The 14,173-nt window shown below is 41.7% G+C and overlaps 1 protein-coding gene across 1 annotated transcript in view; it reads left to right on the top strand.

Moving 5' to 3' along the window:
- Positions 1-14,173, top strand: part of MMUT (methylmalonyl-CoA mutase) — a 46,495-nt gene that overhangs the window by 7,067 nt on the left and 25,255 nt on the right. The window contains exons 2-4 of the mRNA XM_070418445.1: positions 5,752-6,176; positions 7,410-7,777; positions 12,463-12,620. Of these exons, the coding sequence (XP_070274546.1) occupies positions 5,792-6,176; positions 7,410-7,777; positions 12,463-12,620 (911 nt within the window). The 5' untranslated portion in view covers positions 5,752-5,791. The remainder of the gene's footprint in view (positions 1-5,751; positions 6,177-7,409; positions 7,778-12,462; positions 12,621-14,173) is intronic.

The raw sequence follows: 14,173 nt of genomic DNA, 5'->3' as shown, positions 1-14,173 counted from the left end.
CCGGGGCCGTTTCGACCTGACTGGGGTCGTCCCTACCTCACGGGGGCTGTTTCAACCTCACCGGGGTCGTCCCTACCTCACGGGGGCCGTTTCAACCTGACCGGGGTTGTCCCTACCACGCCGGGGCCGTTTCGACCTGACTGGGGTCGTCCCTACCTCACGGGGGCCGTTTCAACCTCACCGGGGTTGTCCCTACCACACCGGGGCTGTTTCAACCTGACCGGGGTTGTCCCTACCACGCCGGGGCCGTTTCGACCTGACTGGGGTCGTCCCTACCACACCGGGGCCGTTTCAACCTGACCGGGGTTGTCCCTACCACGCCGGGGCCGTTTCGACCTGACTGGGGTCGTCCCTACCTCACGGGGGCTGTTTCAACCTCACCGGGGTCGTCCCTACCACACCGGGGCCGTTTCGACCTGACTGGGGTCGTCCCTACCTCACGGGGGCCGTTTCAACCTCACCGGGGTTGTCCCTACCACACCAGGGCTGTTTCGACCTGACTGGGGTCCACCCTACCTCACGGGGGCTGTTTCAACCTCGCCGGGGTCGTCCCTACCACACCGGGACCGTTTCAACCTCACCGGGGCCATCCCAGCCTTACCGGGGAAACAGGATGTTTGGCCCTCTGTCCCCTGCCGGCGGCTCCCCACCAGACAAAATCTCCAGGCGTTCCTGGTGGTTGAACATCCAGCACTCCTGCCCTCCACCAAGTGCACAGACTGCCTGTCTGCTGTCCCGCAGCGCCCCACCAGAGACTGGGACCAGTGGGCATGTTTGTGCGCTTGCTGGTACAGCAGTTCCACAGTGCCGGCCGAGTCAGGCCCAGCCCTGGCCGGCCCCGGACCCGACTCTGCCCCCCCGATTGCATCCCTCCCAGATGCAAGGAGCTGAAATCTGCAGCCTGCTGGGATGGGCTCTGTACTTGGTGCCTCAGCACATCCTACTCAGTCTCAATGCGCTTCTTTCTATGCGAGGAGTTGAAATCTGCAGTTTGTTGGGTTGGGCTCTGTACTTGGTGTCACATCCTACTCAGTCTCAATGTTCTTTCTCTCCTTCCAGTTGTAGAGCTTCCACTGGGCCAAGTTTCCCATGGTTCTGTATGATAGGTGTTTGTCTGATATTTGGTAGTTTCGATGTTGTTGTGCGAGGTAGCACGCACAGGTCTCTTCCTTATGCCGCCATCCTGGTTCTCCTGGGTCTGCTTCTTGAGTGTGTCTCTCATGGCTGCGAGCAGTTGAAGTCTGCAATTTGTTGGGATAGGCTGCAAAAGCGCAGGTGGGTCTTTTTGTGCACCTGGCACAGCTTGGATGGGGATGTAAATTGATTAAGGCTGAGACTCAGGGAGTCGCCATGGCGGAGCAAATAGCACTGGCTGAGTCTCCGCGGCCCCTTGAATCTCTGCCAGGGCTTTGTGTCCCCCAGTGCCGGCGAGCAGTTGTGCAACAGAGTCTCCCTCGCTTTCTGATGGCTGCAAGGCCGTGCTGCCTCTCCCCGTAGGGTCTGGTGCCTCATGATCCCGCCTGAACCAGCTCAGTGGATTTGAAAGTTTGCAGAAGAAAAGGCGCTTCTACTTGTGGGTCTGGCACAGCCCAGATGGGAATGTAAATTGCGTAGGGCGGGGTCACAGGGAGTCGCCGGGGCGGAGACTCAGCGGCCCCTTGCCTATCCAGGACTCCAGGACTTTGTGTCCCCCAGTGCCGGCGAGCAGCCGAGCGCCAGAGCCTCCCTCGCTTCCTGACCGCTGGAAGGCCGTGCCGTCTCTCGCCTTGGGGCCTGGGGCCTCAGAGACCCGCCCGAACCAGCTCAGTGGATTTGAGAGTTTGTAAAAGCACAGTCATTCCCTCCTGTGCCTCTGGCACAGCCCTGAGGGTAGGGCGGGGTCACAGGGAGTCACCAGCATGGATGAAATAGCGATGGCGGCGTCTCCGCGCCCCTCGCCTCCCCGGGACACCAGGACTTCTTGTCCCTCGGTGCCGGCGAGCAGCCGCGTATCAGAGCTTCCCTCGCTCTCCGACCACTGCAAGGCCGTGGCCGCCTCTCCCTGTGGGATCTGGGGCCTCAGAGACCCGCCCCGAGCAAGCCCAGAGGATTCGAGGGTTCGTAAAAAACCGAGAATCCATTTGCAGCCCGCGTGGCGTGTGACTGCGTACCTCTGGTTTTGGTGCCTCCGTAGCTCCCACTCGGTCTCACTGCGCTTCTTTCTTTTCCTCCAGTTGTAGATCTCCCACTGGGCCAACTTCCCCATGGTTCTGAGTGGCGGTTGTTTACTTCATAGTTGATAGTTTCAATGATGCTGTGAGAGAGCAGCACACACAGGTCCGCTCCCTACGCCGCCATCTTGGTTCCATTACATATTGTTTTTGTGATTAATCACTATGCTTTAATTATGTTCAATTTGTAACAATGAAATTGGGGATCACCACAACATGAGGAACTGTATAAAGGGTTGCGGCATTAGAAAGGTTGAGAACCACTGCTAGTGTCTAGGACAGGGGTCCTCAAACTTTTTAAACAGGGGGCCAGTTCACTGTCCCTCAGACCGTTGGAGGGCCGGACTATAGTTTAAAAAAAAACTATGAACAAATTCCTATGCACACTGCACATATCTTATTTTGAAGTAAAAAAACAAAACGGGAACAAATACAATATTTGTATTTGTATGTGGTCCGCGGGCCATAGTTTGAGGACCCCTGGTCTAGGAGATCCGTCTGCCACCAGAACTGCGATTCCCAGCATTCCTGGTGCTCCCTGCACTCTGGGCTTCCGCATCCGGTCTTGGGGCTGCCATCAGAAGTATGGTTCCCAGCATTCCTGGTGCTCCCCACGCTCTGGGTTTTCCCCAACCGAGGGAGCCACGTCCCCCCAAGCCTCGGCTCTCCTGCTCTGCTCTCCGTCTGGTGACCGAGGGAGCCATGTCCCCCCAAGGGAGCGACCAAGGAAGCGACCGATGGAGCCACGTTCCCCCAAGCTGCCAGCTCTCCCACTCTGCTCTGTGTATGCAAATTACCCACCATCTTTGTTGGGTTAATTTACATACTCACTCATTGGCTTGTGGGCGTGGCTTGTGGGAGTGGCTTGAGCATAGCGGAGGGATGGTTAATTTGCATGTCTTTTATTATATAGGATTTCTGTGGACCTAAATTTCTACATAGTAAAATGATGAAATTGGACTTAATGGGAATTAGATACCTAGTGTAAGACTCTGTGCTAGTTATAAGGAATATGTAGCTCTAATGTCAGACCAGTGTATAGTATAGACTAGCAGAGAAGAAATATGTATGTGTGTGTGTGTGTGTGTGTGTATATGTGTATATATATATATATATATATATAGCCCAGTGCATGAAATTTGTGCATGGGGGGTCCCCTCAGCACAGCCTGCACCCTCTCCAATATGGGACCCCTTGGGGGACATCCCTCTTACAGTCCTGGACTGCTGGTTTCTAATTGCTCACCTGCCTGCCTGCCTGGTCACCCCTAACTGCCCCCCACTGCTGGCCTGATCGCCCCTCACTGCCTCTGCATGCCATACTGGTTGCTCCTAACTGCCCCCCCCCCCCACTGGCCTGATCTCCCCCAACTGCCCCCTTGCTGGCCTGGTCTCCCCTAATGGTTCCCCCTGCCGGCCTGGTCCCCCCTCATGGCCTCCCCATAGGTCTGGTCACCCCAAGCAGCCTGCTGTTCAGTTGTTTGGTCATCCCTCACTAACCCCCCTGCCGGCCTGGTCGCCCTATGCAGCCTGCTTGTTCAGTCGTTTGGACGTCCCTCACTAACCCCCTGCCAGCCTGGTCGCCCCACACAGCCTGCTTGTTCAGTCGTTTGGTCGTCCCTCACTAACCCCCCTGCTGGGCTGGTCATAGGCAGCCATCTTGTGAGGGTGTGATGGTCAATTTGCATATCACCTCTTTATTATATAGGATAGTCATACAACTATAAACCTTCTTTTGCCAACCCCTGTATATATAGAGATGTATATATGATTTTATAGACATGTATTTTATGTAGATAACAAATGTATCTTACATAAATAAATGCATTTTATAGAAGCATAAAAGATAGTATTCTAATATGTTGTCACATGGGAGATGGTCTGTCTATGTAAAAGGCTAATATGCTAAGTGTCCTTCCCTCCATCTGGGTAATGACATCAAGTAGCAACACCTGACTTCCTCTCCCTAGCCTCCTTGCAGTTTCTTCAGCCCAGGAAGACTTTAGCCAGGTGGAAACACTTTACACTGTAACCAAATATCTGTGAAGCGTTTTCCCGTGTCTCATCTCATTTGATCCTCACAGAAGTCCTGGAGTAGATAGGAGACTCGGTGGAATCCTATTTTCTTTTCATTAGCCAGAAAACGGAGATTTAGAAAGCTTAGAACCTTGACCCGACTGAAAAGAAGTAAGAAATGGTGAACCTTGAAAATGACTTCAGGTTTTCTCACTGCGCAGAATATAGTCAAACACTACTGCAGTTAAATATTTTACCCTTTGTTCTCCTTTCGTGATCTATAATAATAATCTACTTCATGTTGATATTTACTGATGTGTTGCTGACAATTACCTGAAAGAGAAGTTGGGGTACTTCACTGGGCTGGAAAAAGTTTAGCTAAATCAGAAAGCAGGTCTAATTAGGCAAGTTTGTTCTATATCTATAAAAGGCTAAGTTGACTTGTGCATGTGCGATACATACTAGTAAAAAGCTCTCGCTGGCACCAATTGCATGCATGTGTTTTGATCTGTCATTGTCAATTGTGAATTTGGTTGACATTTCTATTATAGAGAAAGGGTGAATAGTGACATCAATATATTTCTTCTAATTAATTTCCTTTCAATGTGCACAAATTCGTGCACTGAGCCACTAGTAGATGTATAAATAGGGAAACGGAGTTCTATAGATTACTGAAGAGGCCATTTAGCCCAGCTTGTGGATTCAAGGAGAGGCTGTGAGTATATTAGTTCAATTCAAGGCCTTTGAAATGGGACTGCCTAGATTCAAATGCTGGCTCTTTTGTGCCTCAGTTTCCTTGTCTGTAATAATATTAGTACCTATTTTTTAGTGTTGTGAAAATTAAAATTGGTACTTTATGTATAAAGTTCTTAAAGCAGTGCTGGGCCCATAGAAAGCCCTGTATATTAGAGATGATATCTTAGCTGAATTAGCCAAATAAGAACATTCAAGGCAGGTGGGAGAGCAAGAACAAATCAAAGAACTTTGACATATGCAGGGAACTGTGGGTAATCCAGTATCTATAGAATACAGATTGAGGAAAAAGGCAGAGATGAGTCTGAGAGGCAAGCAGGTCATGAAGGCCTTAAATGCCTGTTTGTTTTCCTTACCACTTTTTATCCAGCAGCCAACACAATGCCTGTCATTAAATAAGTGTTAAATGAAAAACTTTTGAATGAAAAGAATCAATTAAGATGCTATATACTATATCCTCTCTACAATGCAGAGCCTTTGAAAAATCTTTAAGAGCAGTGTGACATCAGATTTGCTCTGCTGTCGGTGTGTAGAATAAATTAGAGGGGCCAAGACTGGTTAGTAAAATCAGCTACGAGGCTATTGAGGAAGACGACTAGAACAATAATAGTAGTTGTGAGAAGATGGGCCATTTATAAACGGTCAGATACAGGAAATAGAAAAGAAGAAGAGATAAAATCACACTAATATACCTTCTTGCTTCTCTTTTCTCACTAATAGCTCCCATTTTGCCTTTCTCTTGTAAATAAATATACCCTGTGCTCTTTTTCTAGATCAGTTTTTGATTCTGTTGGGTGCTTTCCATGCTCCATCATGTTGAGAGCTAAGAATCGGCTTGTTTTGCTTTCACCTCATCATCTGAAGCAACTAAAAGAGTCGTCAGGCTCCAGACTTATATGGCAGCGACTTCTACATCAAAAACAACCCCTTCACCCAGAATGGGCTGCCCTGGCTAAAAAGCAGCTGAAAGGCAAAAATCCAGAGGACCTAATATGGCGCACCCCAGAAGGGATCTCCATAAAGCCCTTATATTCCAGCAGGGATACCAAGGACTCACCTGAAGAACTTCCAGGAGTGAAGCCATTCACACGTGGACCATATCCCACCATGTACACCTTTAGGCCCTGGACCATCCGCCAGTATGCTGGCTTTAGCACTGTGGAAGAGAGCAATAAGTTCTATAAGGACAATATTAAGGGTGAGATTTTAATGAGATATAATATTTATGATCAAACATACACTTTCTCATCTTGGTTTCTTTTTGAGGGGAGGTTGATTAATTTCTGTAAAGATAATAGTTATTTTATAATTTTGTAGTTTAGATTGTATTCTGAAAACAATGAATGTTTTTCAACTTCCATGGTCAAAGGATAGTAAGCCAGAATAAAATACTCAGTTCTTTTTTTTTTTTTTAAATCTATTTTATTGATTTTTTACAAAGAGGAAGGGAGAGGGCTAGAGAGTCAGAAACATCGATCAGCTGCCTCCTGCACACCCACTACTGGGGATGTGCCTGCAACCAAGGTACATGCCCTTGACTGGAATCGAACCTGGAACCCTTCAGTCTGCAGGCCGACGCTCTATCCACTGAGCCAAACCGGTCAGGGCAAAATACTCAGTTCTTGAAAGCAAGAACACTTCCATGCACATTGTGTAAAAGAAATTAGGTGAAGTGAAATTGTAAGAAGAAAAGAGACATTGGCTTTGTCTTTGAAAAGTTTTAATAAACATTATTTTAGGGTAGGAATTGGAGGCTAAAAGGGATTAAGTGATGTCCAAAGAAAGTAATAAATAATAATGTGGTATAAATATATTCAGTGCAATCTGGCATTCATTCTCTGAAAATCATATTTACTATTTCTTCTTTCTGATCTATTATAAAGTCATATTGTTTGAATGCTGGACTATAAATTTGTATTGGCCATAGATGACTGAACTTATATTTAGTGTAGAATATTTCAGCTTTTCGCATGATTTTCATAGTTTCCCAGAATATTTGAATAGCCAAGACATCCTGTAATGACCATATCACATGAAAAAAAATAAGTGAGCATAGAAATACTCAATACTGTTAACTATGTATAAACTGCCAAATCTTGACATGAATCATCAACATATTTCTATCAAAAATGGTTAAGATACAAAAAATCCACAAATGGACGTAACATAAATGAGGTGTTTTGTTTTGTTTCTTTCATTCTGATAGTGAGGTCTGGAACTCAATTTGTGCATTTTAGCACATGGGAAACAACCGACTGTCTTAGAAAATAAAATATCTATTTAAATTTGTTTTGACATTTACAAACATAAAAATGTTTGTTATAAAAGTGTACTATGATGAGATGAATCAACACTTACTAGTGATAGGCAAATCAGTTAACTTATATGCCACACTCTTTAAGCTGACATTATCTTTTCTTTATATATTTAGCTGGCCAACAGGGATTATCAGTTGCCTTTGATCTGGCAACACATCGTGGCTATGATTCAGACAACCCTCGAGTCCGTGGTGATGTTGGAATGGCTGGAGTTGCAATTGACAGTGTGGAAGATACCAAAATTCTTTTTGACGGAATTCCTTTAGAAAAAATGTCAGTTTCCATGACCATGAATGGAGCAGTTATTCCAGTTCTTGCAAATTTTATAGTAACTGGAGAAGAGCAAGGTGTACCTAAAGAGAAACTTACTGGTACAATCCAAAATGATATACTAAAGGAGTTTATGGTCAGAAATACTTATATTTTTCCTCCAGAACCATCCATGAAAATTATTGCTGACATCTTCGAATATACAGCACAGGTATCCTTTGTGTTTATTATAGGTTTTTCTGTAGTTCTGTGAATGTAGGAATTTTTATAAAATACCATAACCTAATTTGAATTCAGTAACTGACTGAGTAATACTTATTGTAGTATAAAGTCAGATGTGGGTTTTTTTTGTCTTGTTTAGTTTTTGTGTATGTGTGTTGTTAGTTTTTTTTTTTTTTTTGGTCTTTCATGTACTAATGTTATGAGTCATGTACTAATGTTATGAATCAGTTGTAGAAATCTGGACACTAGACATTTACTGTATTTTCTTTTCTTTTTTTTTTTTAAATATATTTTATTGATTTTCCACAGAGAAGAAGGGAGAGGGACAGAGAGTTAGAAACATCGGTGAGAAGATCGATCAGCTGCCTCCTGCACGCCCCCCACTGGGGATGTGCCCGCAACCAGGGTACATGCCCTTGACCGGAATCGAACCCGGGACCCTTGAGTCCACAGGCCGACGCTCTATCCACTGAGCCAAACCGGTTCGGCTGTATTTTCTTTATTATTGAAATTTTTATAATCAGAGAAGGCCCATAATTTATACTTCTTCATTTCCTCAGTTGTGAATAGACACTGGTGTCAGACAGATGGGAATCAAAGTATCAGCTTTATTTCTGCTAAAAATTGGATTAGAACAGCAGTTTTCAACCACTGTGTCCATGATACACAGGTGTGCTGCAAGAATTTTTAAAACATGCAATACCTGACTATTTAGTTACAGGCATTGATCTCTTTTACCTTAGATTGTCAAATAAAAAAATGACAACAGCCAATACATTGGCCATCTGCTATGAATGAATAAAAAATGTAGCTATTTTTTTTGTTGTTAGATCAGCAAAATATATATTTTTTGGTGTGCTGCAGTATTTTAGTAGTTCATGTGTGCCATGAGATGAAAAAGATTGGAAATTGCTGGATTAAAAGGTATCACTTATATCTGCAACTACAATGAGTCTCCTAATATTTCACTCCTGAATTAAGTTCATCTTTCTCAATCAGAGTGGTGGGAAAATAAGACCTTATAATATTCTTATATTAACAGCAGTCCCTCCACAGGAAACCTGGTTTCTTAATTTCCCTTTGGATAACTCATATATTTATTTCCCTCCATCATTCTCACTTTGCTTCTTTTTAAAAAATATATAATTTAAGCATTTAAAAAAATGTTTTTATTGATTTTTAGAGAGAGAGGAAGGGAAAGGGATAGAGAGATAGAAACATCAATGAGAGAAACATCATTGATCAACTGCCTCCTGCACACCTTGTACTGGGGATCGAGCCCAAAACCTGGGCATGTGCCCTGACCAGGAATCGAACTGTGACCTCTTGGTTCCTGGGTCGATGAGCAACAACTCACTTTGTTTCTTGATAGTAATCCTTTCCTTTTCCTCACTAACCTTAAAGTTAAACCACTGTTTCATAGTAAAGGACAAATTTCACTTCTGCCATCAAATCTGTATCTTTTTCACTTCTTACAATTGTTATTTTCTCAGAACTCTTACAAGTATTGCATATTCTCTTTTTTAAAAAAAAAGTATTTTATTGATTTTTTACAGAGAGGAAGGGAGAGGGAGAGGGATAGAAACTTAGAAATATCGATCAGCTGCCGCCTGCACACCCCCTACTGGGGATGTGCCCGCAACCAAGGTACATGCCCTTGACCGGAATCGAGCCTGGGACCCTTGAGCCCGCAGGCCAATGCTCTATCCACTGAGCCAAACTGGTTAGGGCATATTCTCCTCTATTGACATTTAGCCTTTACACTTTGCAATTGTATTTATTTTCATAGATTTCATCTGTCCATGAAAATGATATTGTATAGAATTGTACATTTCTGTCACCCTTTTCAATGTCAAGAACACATGCCCTGGAGGATAGCATATGACAAACCCAGATATACAAAAAGTAGTGGCTTAAACTAAATAGGAGGCAGTTCTCTTTCATGTAGAAGTAGTAAGGTGGGGCTGTCAGAAACCACCCTGTCAGTCACAGGGTTCCAGTTTCCTTTCATCTGGCTTCTCCTCTGTTGTTAGTGTGCCAGCTCATGGGCCAGGTGTGTTTGTATGAAGAGAGGGACCCGGCTTATCTGATAAAAGGTAAATTTCCAGAAGGAACAAACCAAATTTCTACTTGTATGCCTCAATGGACACACACCAGTAGTGAGGGAAGATTGGAAGTGCAATTCTGGACATTGGCACTCTGAATTTATAGTTCAGGTATTATAGGAGAGTGGAGAATATAGCGGTGTGTGCTGCCACACTTGTACGTTTCACCTTGTAAAGATCCTAATGTCCTCTACAAGCTCAAAATTGCTTTATATATAGTCCTTCATAAAAATGATAAAAGTGCCAGTTTCAGATATTGATCAAATAATGTTGTATTAAAGTGCTTGTAAACTGTAAACTTTTGTATTATTCATTAAAAAATTTCTAATCGTGGCAAAGTACACATACCATAAAATTTACCATCTTAATTTTTAAGTGTATAGTCAGTGGCGTTAAGTACGTTCGCATTGTTTTGCAGCCAGCACCACCATTCATCTCCAGAACTCTTTTTTTTTAAAATATATTTTATTGATTTTTTACAGAGAGGAAGAGAGAGAGACAGAGAGTCAGAAACATCGATGAGAGAGAAACATCGATCAGCTGCCTCCTGCACACCTCCAACTGGGGATGTGCCCGCAACCCAGGTACATGCCTTTGACCGGAATCGAACCTGGGACCATTCAGTCTGCAGGCCGACGCTCTATCCACTGAGCCAAACCGGTTTCGGCCATCTCCAGAACTCTTAATCTTGCAAAACTGAAACTCTGTATCTAAGTACTAATTTTCCATTATCCCCTCCTTCCTCACAACCACCATTCTACTTTTTAATCTTTATGAATTTGACTAAGCACCACATATAAAGGGAACCATATAGTATTTATCTTTGTACGACTGGCTCATTTCACTTAGCATAATGTCCTCATGGAGCATCCATGTTGTAGCATGTGTTAGACTATCCTCCCTTTTTAAGGCTGAATAATATTTTAATAGTCCGGTATTTTTATTATTATTAAAGAAATCCCGCTACTAAAAACTCCTCTTGGTAGAGAAGCACATGTTTGTTTCCTTGCTTCTTATTTGTAAATTCCCAGTATACTCAAGTAGTATCTTCCATGGAATTGAAGTCCCTTATTGCTTTTGTGATGGAAAATTTTAAAGAGCTTTTAGTTAGTTATAAATAAAATATTTGCAAAGTAAAATACAGATAATCCACATGATATGCTAGAACAACTAATTTTTGTTGTTGATTCTCACCCGAGGGTATTTTTTCCATTGATTTTTAGAGAGAGTGGAAGGGAGGGGGATAGACAGAGAGAGACACATCGATTGGTTGCCTATGGCACATGACCAAGACCCTTTAGTCCACAGGCTGACGTTCTAACCACTGAGCACTGGCTAGGCCAACTAATTTTTTGTGTGCTTATTGTGCACTGACATACTACTAAGTGGTTTAGATGAATCATTTCATTTAATCCTACAACAACTTCATGAGGAAGGTACAATCATTATCTGTAGTTTATACTTTAGGAAATGCAGGAATAACAAGGTCGAGAAACTTGCCTGCAGTCAGTCTCATGGCTAGTTAAGTGACAGCTAGAATTTGAGCACTCTGATTCCAGAGCCCATGTTCTTAATCACTGTGACTTCCAGTTATCTTCCTGGTCACTTAGTTTTTATTATTTTATGTTTGGTTAATTTTAGGGAAGGATAATAATTTTTGGCTCTTGAGAATATGTGTGATATGTATCCTATCTAACTTGAAATTTTAGGAGAATAGTGGAAATGTCGTTTTCTTAGTGATTATGGTAGAAAGAATCTGTCTGAGATATGCATAGCATTAAATATCTCAGTAAATTAAACTGAAATCTTTGATTTTTGCCATTGATTTTATCCTGTTTTGTTTCAATATGTAGTACTTGGGATTGAACAATTTTCCTGTTTGTTTCTATATTGTGTACTTACTCATGTTCAATGACTTCATTCAAATAATAGAATTAATAACAAGTAAATAACAAATTTATATATCTTCAGCAGATTAGCCCAAAGTTATGAGGTCTTAGGACCTCTTATGAGATTAAAGTCATTGGTTTTGAATTAAAGATGTCTGAGGGCAAAGGTTACATTCCTGACCTCAGCCAGCTAATTTTGAAGTTTAAATTTTTGGTGTTAAAGGTGATGGTGTTGCCCTAGCCGGTTTGGCTCAGTGGATAGAGCGTCAGCCTGCGGGCTCAAGGGTCCCAGGTTCGATTCCGGTCATGGGCATGTACCTTGGTTGCAGGCCCATCCCCAGTAGGGAGTGTGCAGGAGGCAGCTGATTGATGTTTCTCTCTCATCAGTGTTTCTAACTCTCTATCCCCCTCCCTTTCTCTCTGTAAAAAAATCAATAAAAATATATTAAAAAAAAAAAAGGTGATGGTGCTAAAGGTTCATTGGATCAGTCATTTAAATTGGCAAATGAATTAAATGTAACAAAGTAAGCATTAAATACTTTCAGTTAATATTATAAGCTAAGTTACTTAGTATATCTGAGTTGAACATCATTTAAAAATAATATTGTCTTATAAAATAGATTTAATAGAACCTTTTAATATTTTTATTCAGTGTTGTGTTTTGATTTTATTTTATGTAGCACATGCCAAAATTTAATTCAATTTCAATCAGTGGATACCATATGCAGGAAGCAGGAGCGGATGCCATCTTGGAACTGGCCTATACTATAGCAGATGGGTTGGAGTACTGTAGAACTGGAATCCAAGCTGGCCTGACAATTGATGAATTTGCACCAAGGTGAGTAAGTTAAACTCAGATATTGCCTCAACATTAAGAAAATGCATAGGACTATTTTATGAGTACACACAGCAAAATATATTGATAAAATGAATTTGTATATGTGTTATACTATATTCTATTGTTTTATCAGAGTATTAATGAGAGAATAAGTCAATACTGTTCATAATTAAAGATCAGAATAAAATTTGACTATACTGCTTGGTAAATAAGAATCTTGTCTCCTGTGATATTCAGAGAATACAATTAAGTGGCACGTTTTGACAAATAATATTAAAATGTGAATATAATGCTTAAGATAGATTTGTTTTTATTTTTTCAGTGAAAGTTTAAAATACAGAAGTCACCTATTACATTTTAGTTTTTCATCTGGTGCACTTATAAATTTGGAATGCCAGTGCTATTAAAAATTTTCTTTCAAACACCTTGTTAATAAAATTGTATGACAACATGAACAGACTTAAAAGAAGTTTATGAAGCATTTAAATATGGAGATCAAAATCAGTCTGATGAGCAATAACATGCTAAGGTTTGCTCTGGGCCAAGCACTAGGAATGTAGCATGTGAAAAATATGGCTTCTGCCCTCAGACAGTTTATAGACTAGTGAATGCTCATATGAGGGATTGTTGCATACTTATTATAACAGCATTTCTCAAAGTGTGGTCCAAGGACTCCTGGAAGTCATTAAAACACTTTCCTGGGTTTTAGAGGTCAAAAGGGATTTCATGATTATATTAAGAAATTGCTATTTTCACTTTGATTCTCTCAAGAGTATGCAGTAGTTTTCAAAGACTACCTGATATGTGATGTAACAGGTTAAATGCAGAAGCAGATATGTGACTCCAGCTATTTTCCTGGAGCCACACATTAAAGAGATTTGCAAAAATGTAAATCAGTGACCCTTATAATTTTTTGTTTTAGGAAAGTATTATTTTTTAATAAAAATGTTACTTATGTTAATATGTTGGATTTGTTATTTCTAAATGAATTAATATGTAAAATATTGATAGATATTATCCAAGTAAACAAATTTTCTTTAGTAATTTTTAAGAGTTAAAGGGAGCCTGAGACCAAAATATTTGAGAACTGCTATTAAGAACTTCCAGCTAGGTGAAATAAAAAACAAAAACAAATAAACAGACAACTCATAGACATAGACAACAGTATGGTGATTACCAGAAGAAAAGGACAGTGGGGAGAGGTAGAAGAGGATATAGGAGGGATAAATGGTGATGGCAGTAGACTTGGCTTGGGGTGGTGAACACACAATATAATATATAGATGACGTGTTATAGAACACCTGAACCCCATATAATTTTATTAACCTGTGTCACCCCAATACATTCAATAAAAATAAAACAAAAAATAAAAACTAAAACTTCCAAGTGTATATCAAGAATTTTTATTGTGTCTTAGTTTCCTTACTTCAGGCTCACCTTGTTTTATATAGGGGTTCTCAACCTTTGTGCTTTTAGACTCAGGCAAGTAACTTAAATGTGTACAGCTCACAATGTAAAAGGGAGTAGTAGGTTGGGAATAATTAGAAAAATAT

Source organism: Myotis yumanensis, unplaced genomic scaffold (assembly GCF_028538775.1).
Source record: "Myotis yumanensis isolate MYYU_CA2020_CCGP unplaced genomic scaffold, mMyoYum1.0.hap1 SCAF_6, whole genome shotgun sequence".
In the NCBI taxonomy this organism is placed as follows: domain Eukaryota; kingdom Metazoa; phylum Chordata; class Mammalia; order Chiroptera; family Vespertilionidae; genus Myotis; species Myotis yumanensis.
The sequence above is the reverse complement of the archived record's forward strand: the minus strand, read 5'-3'. Positions and strand labels throughout refer to the sequence as shown.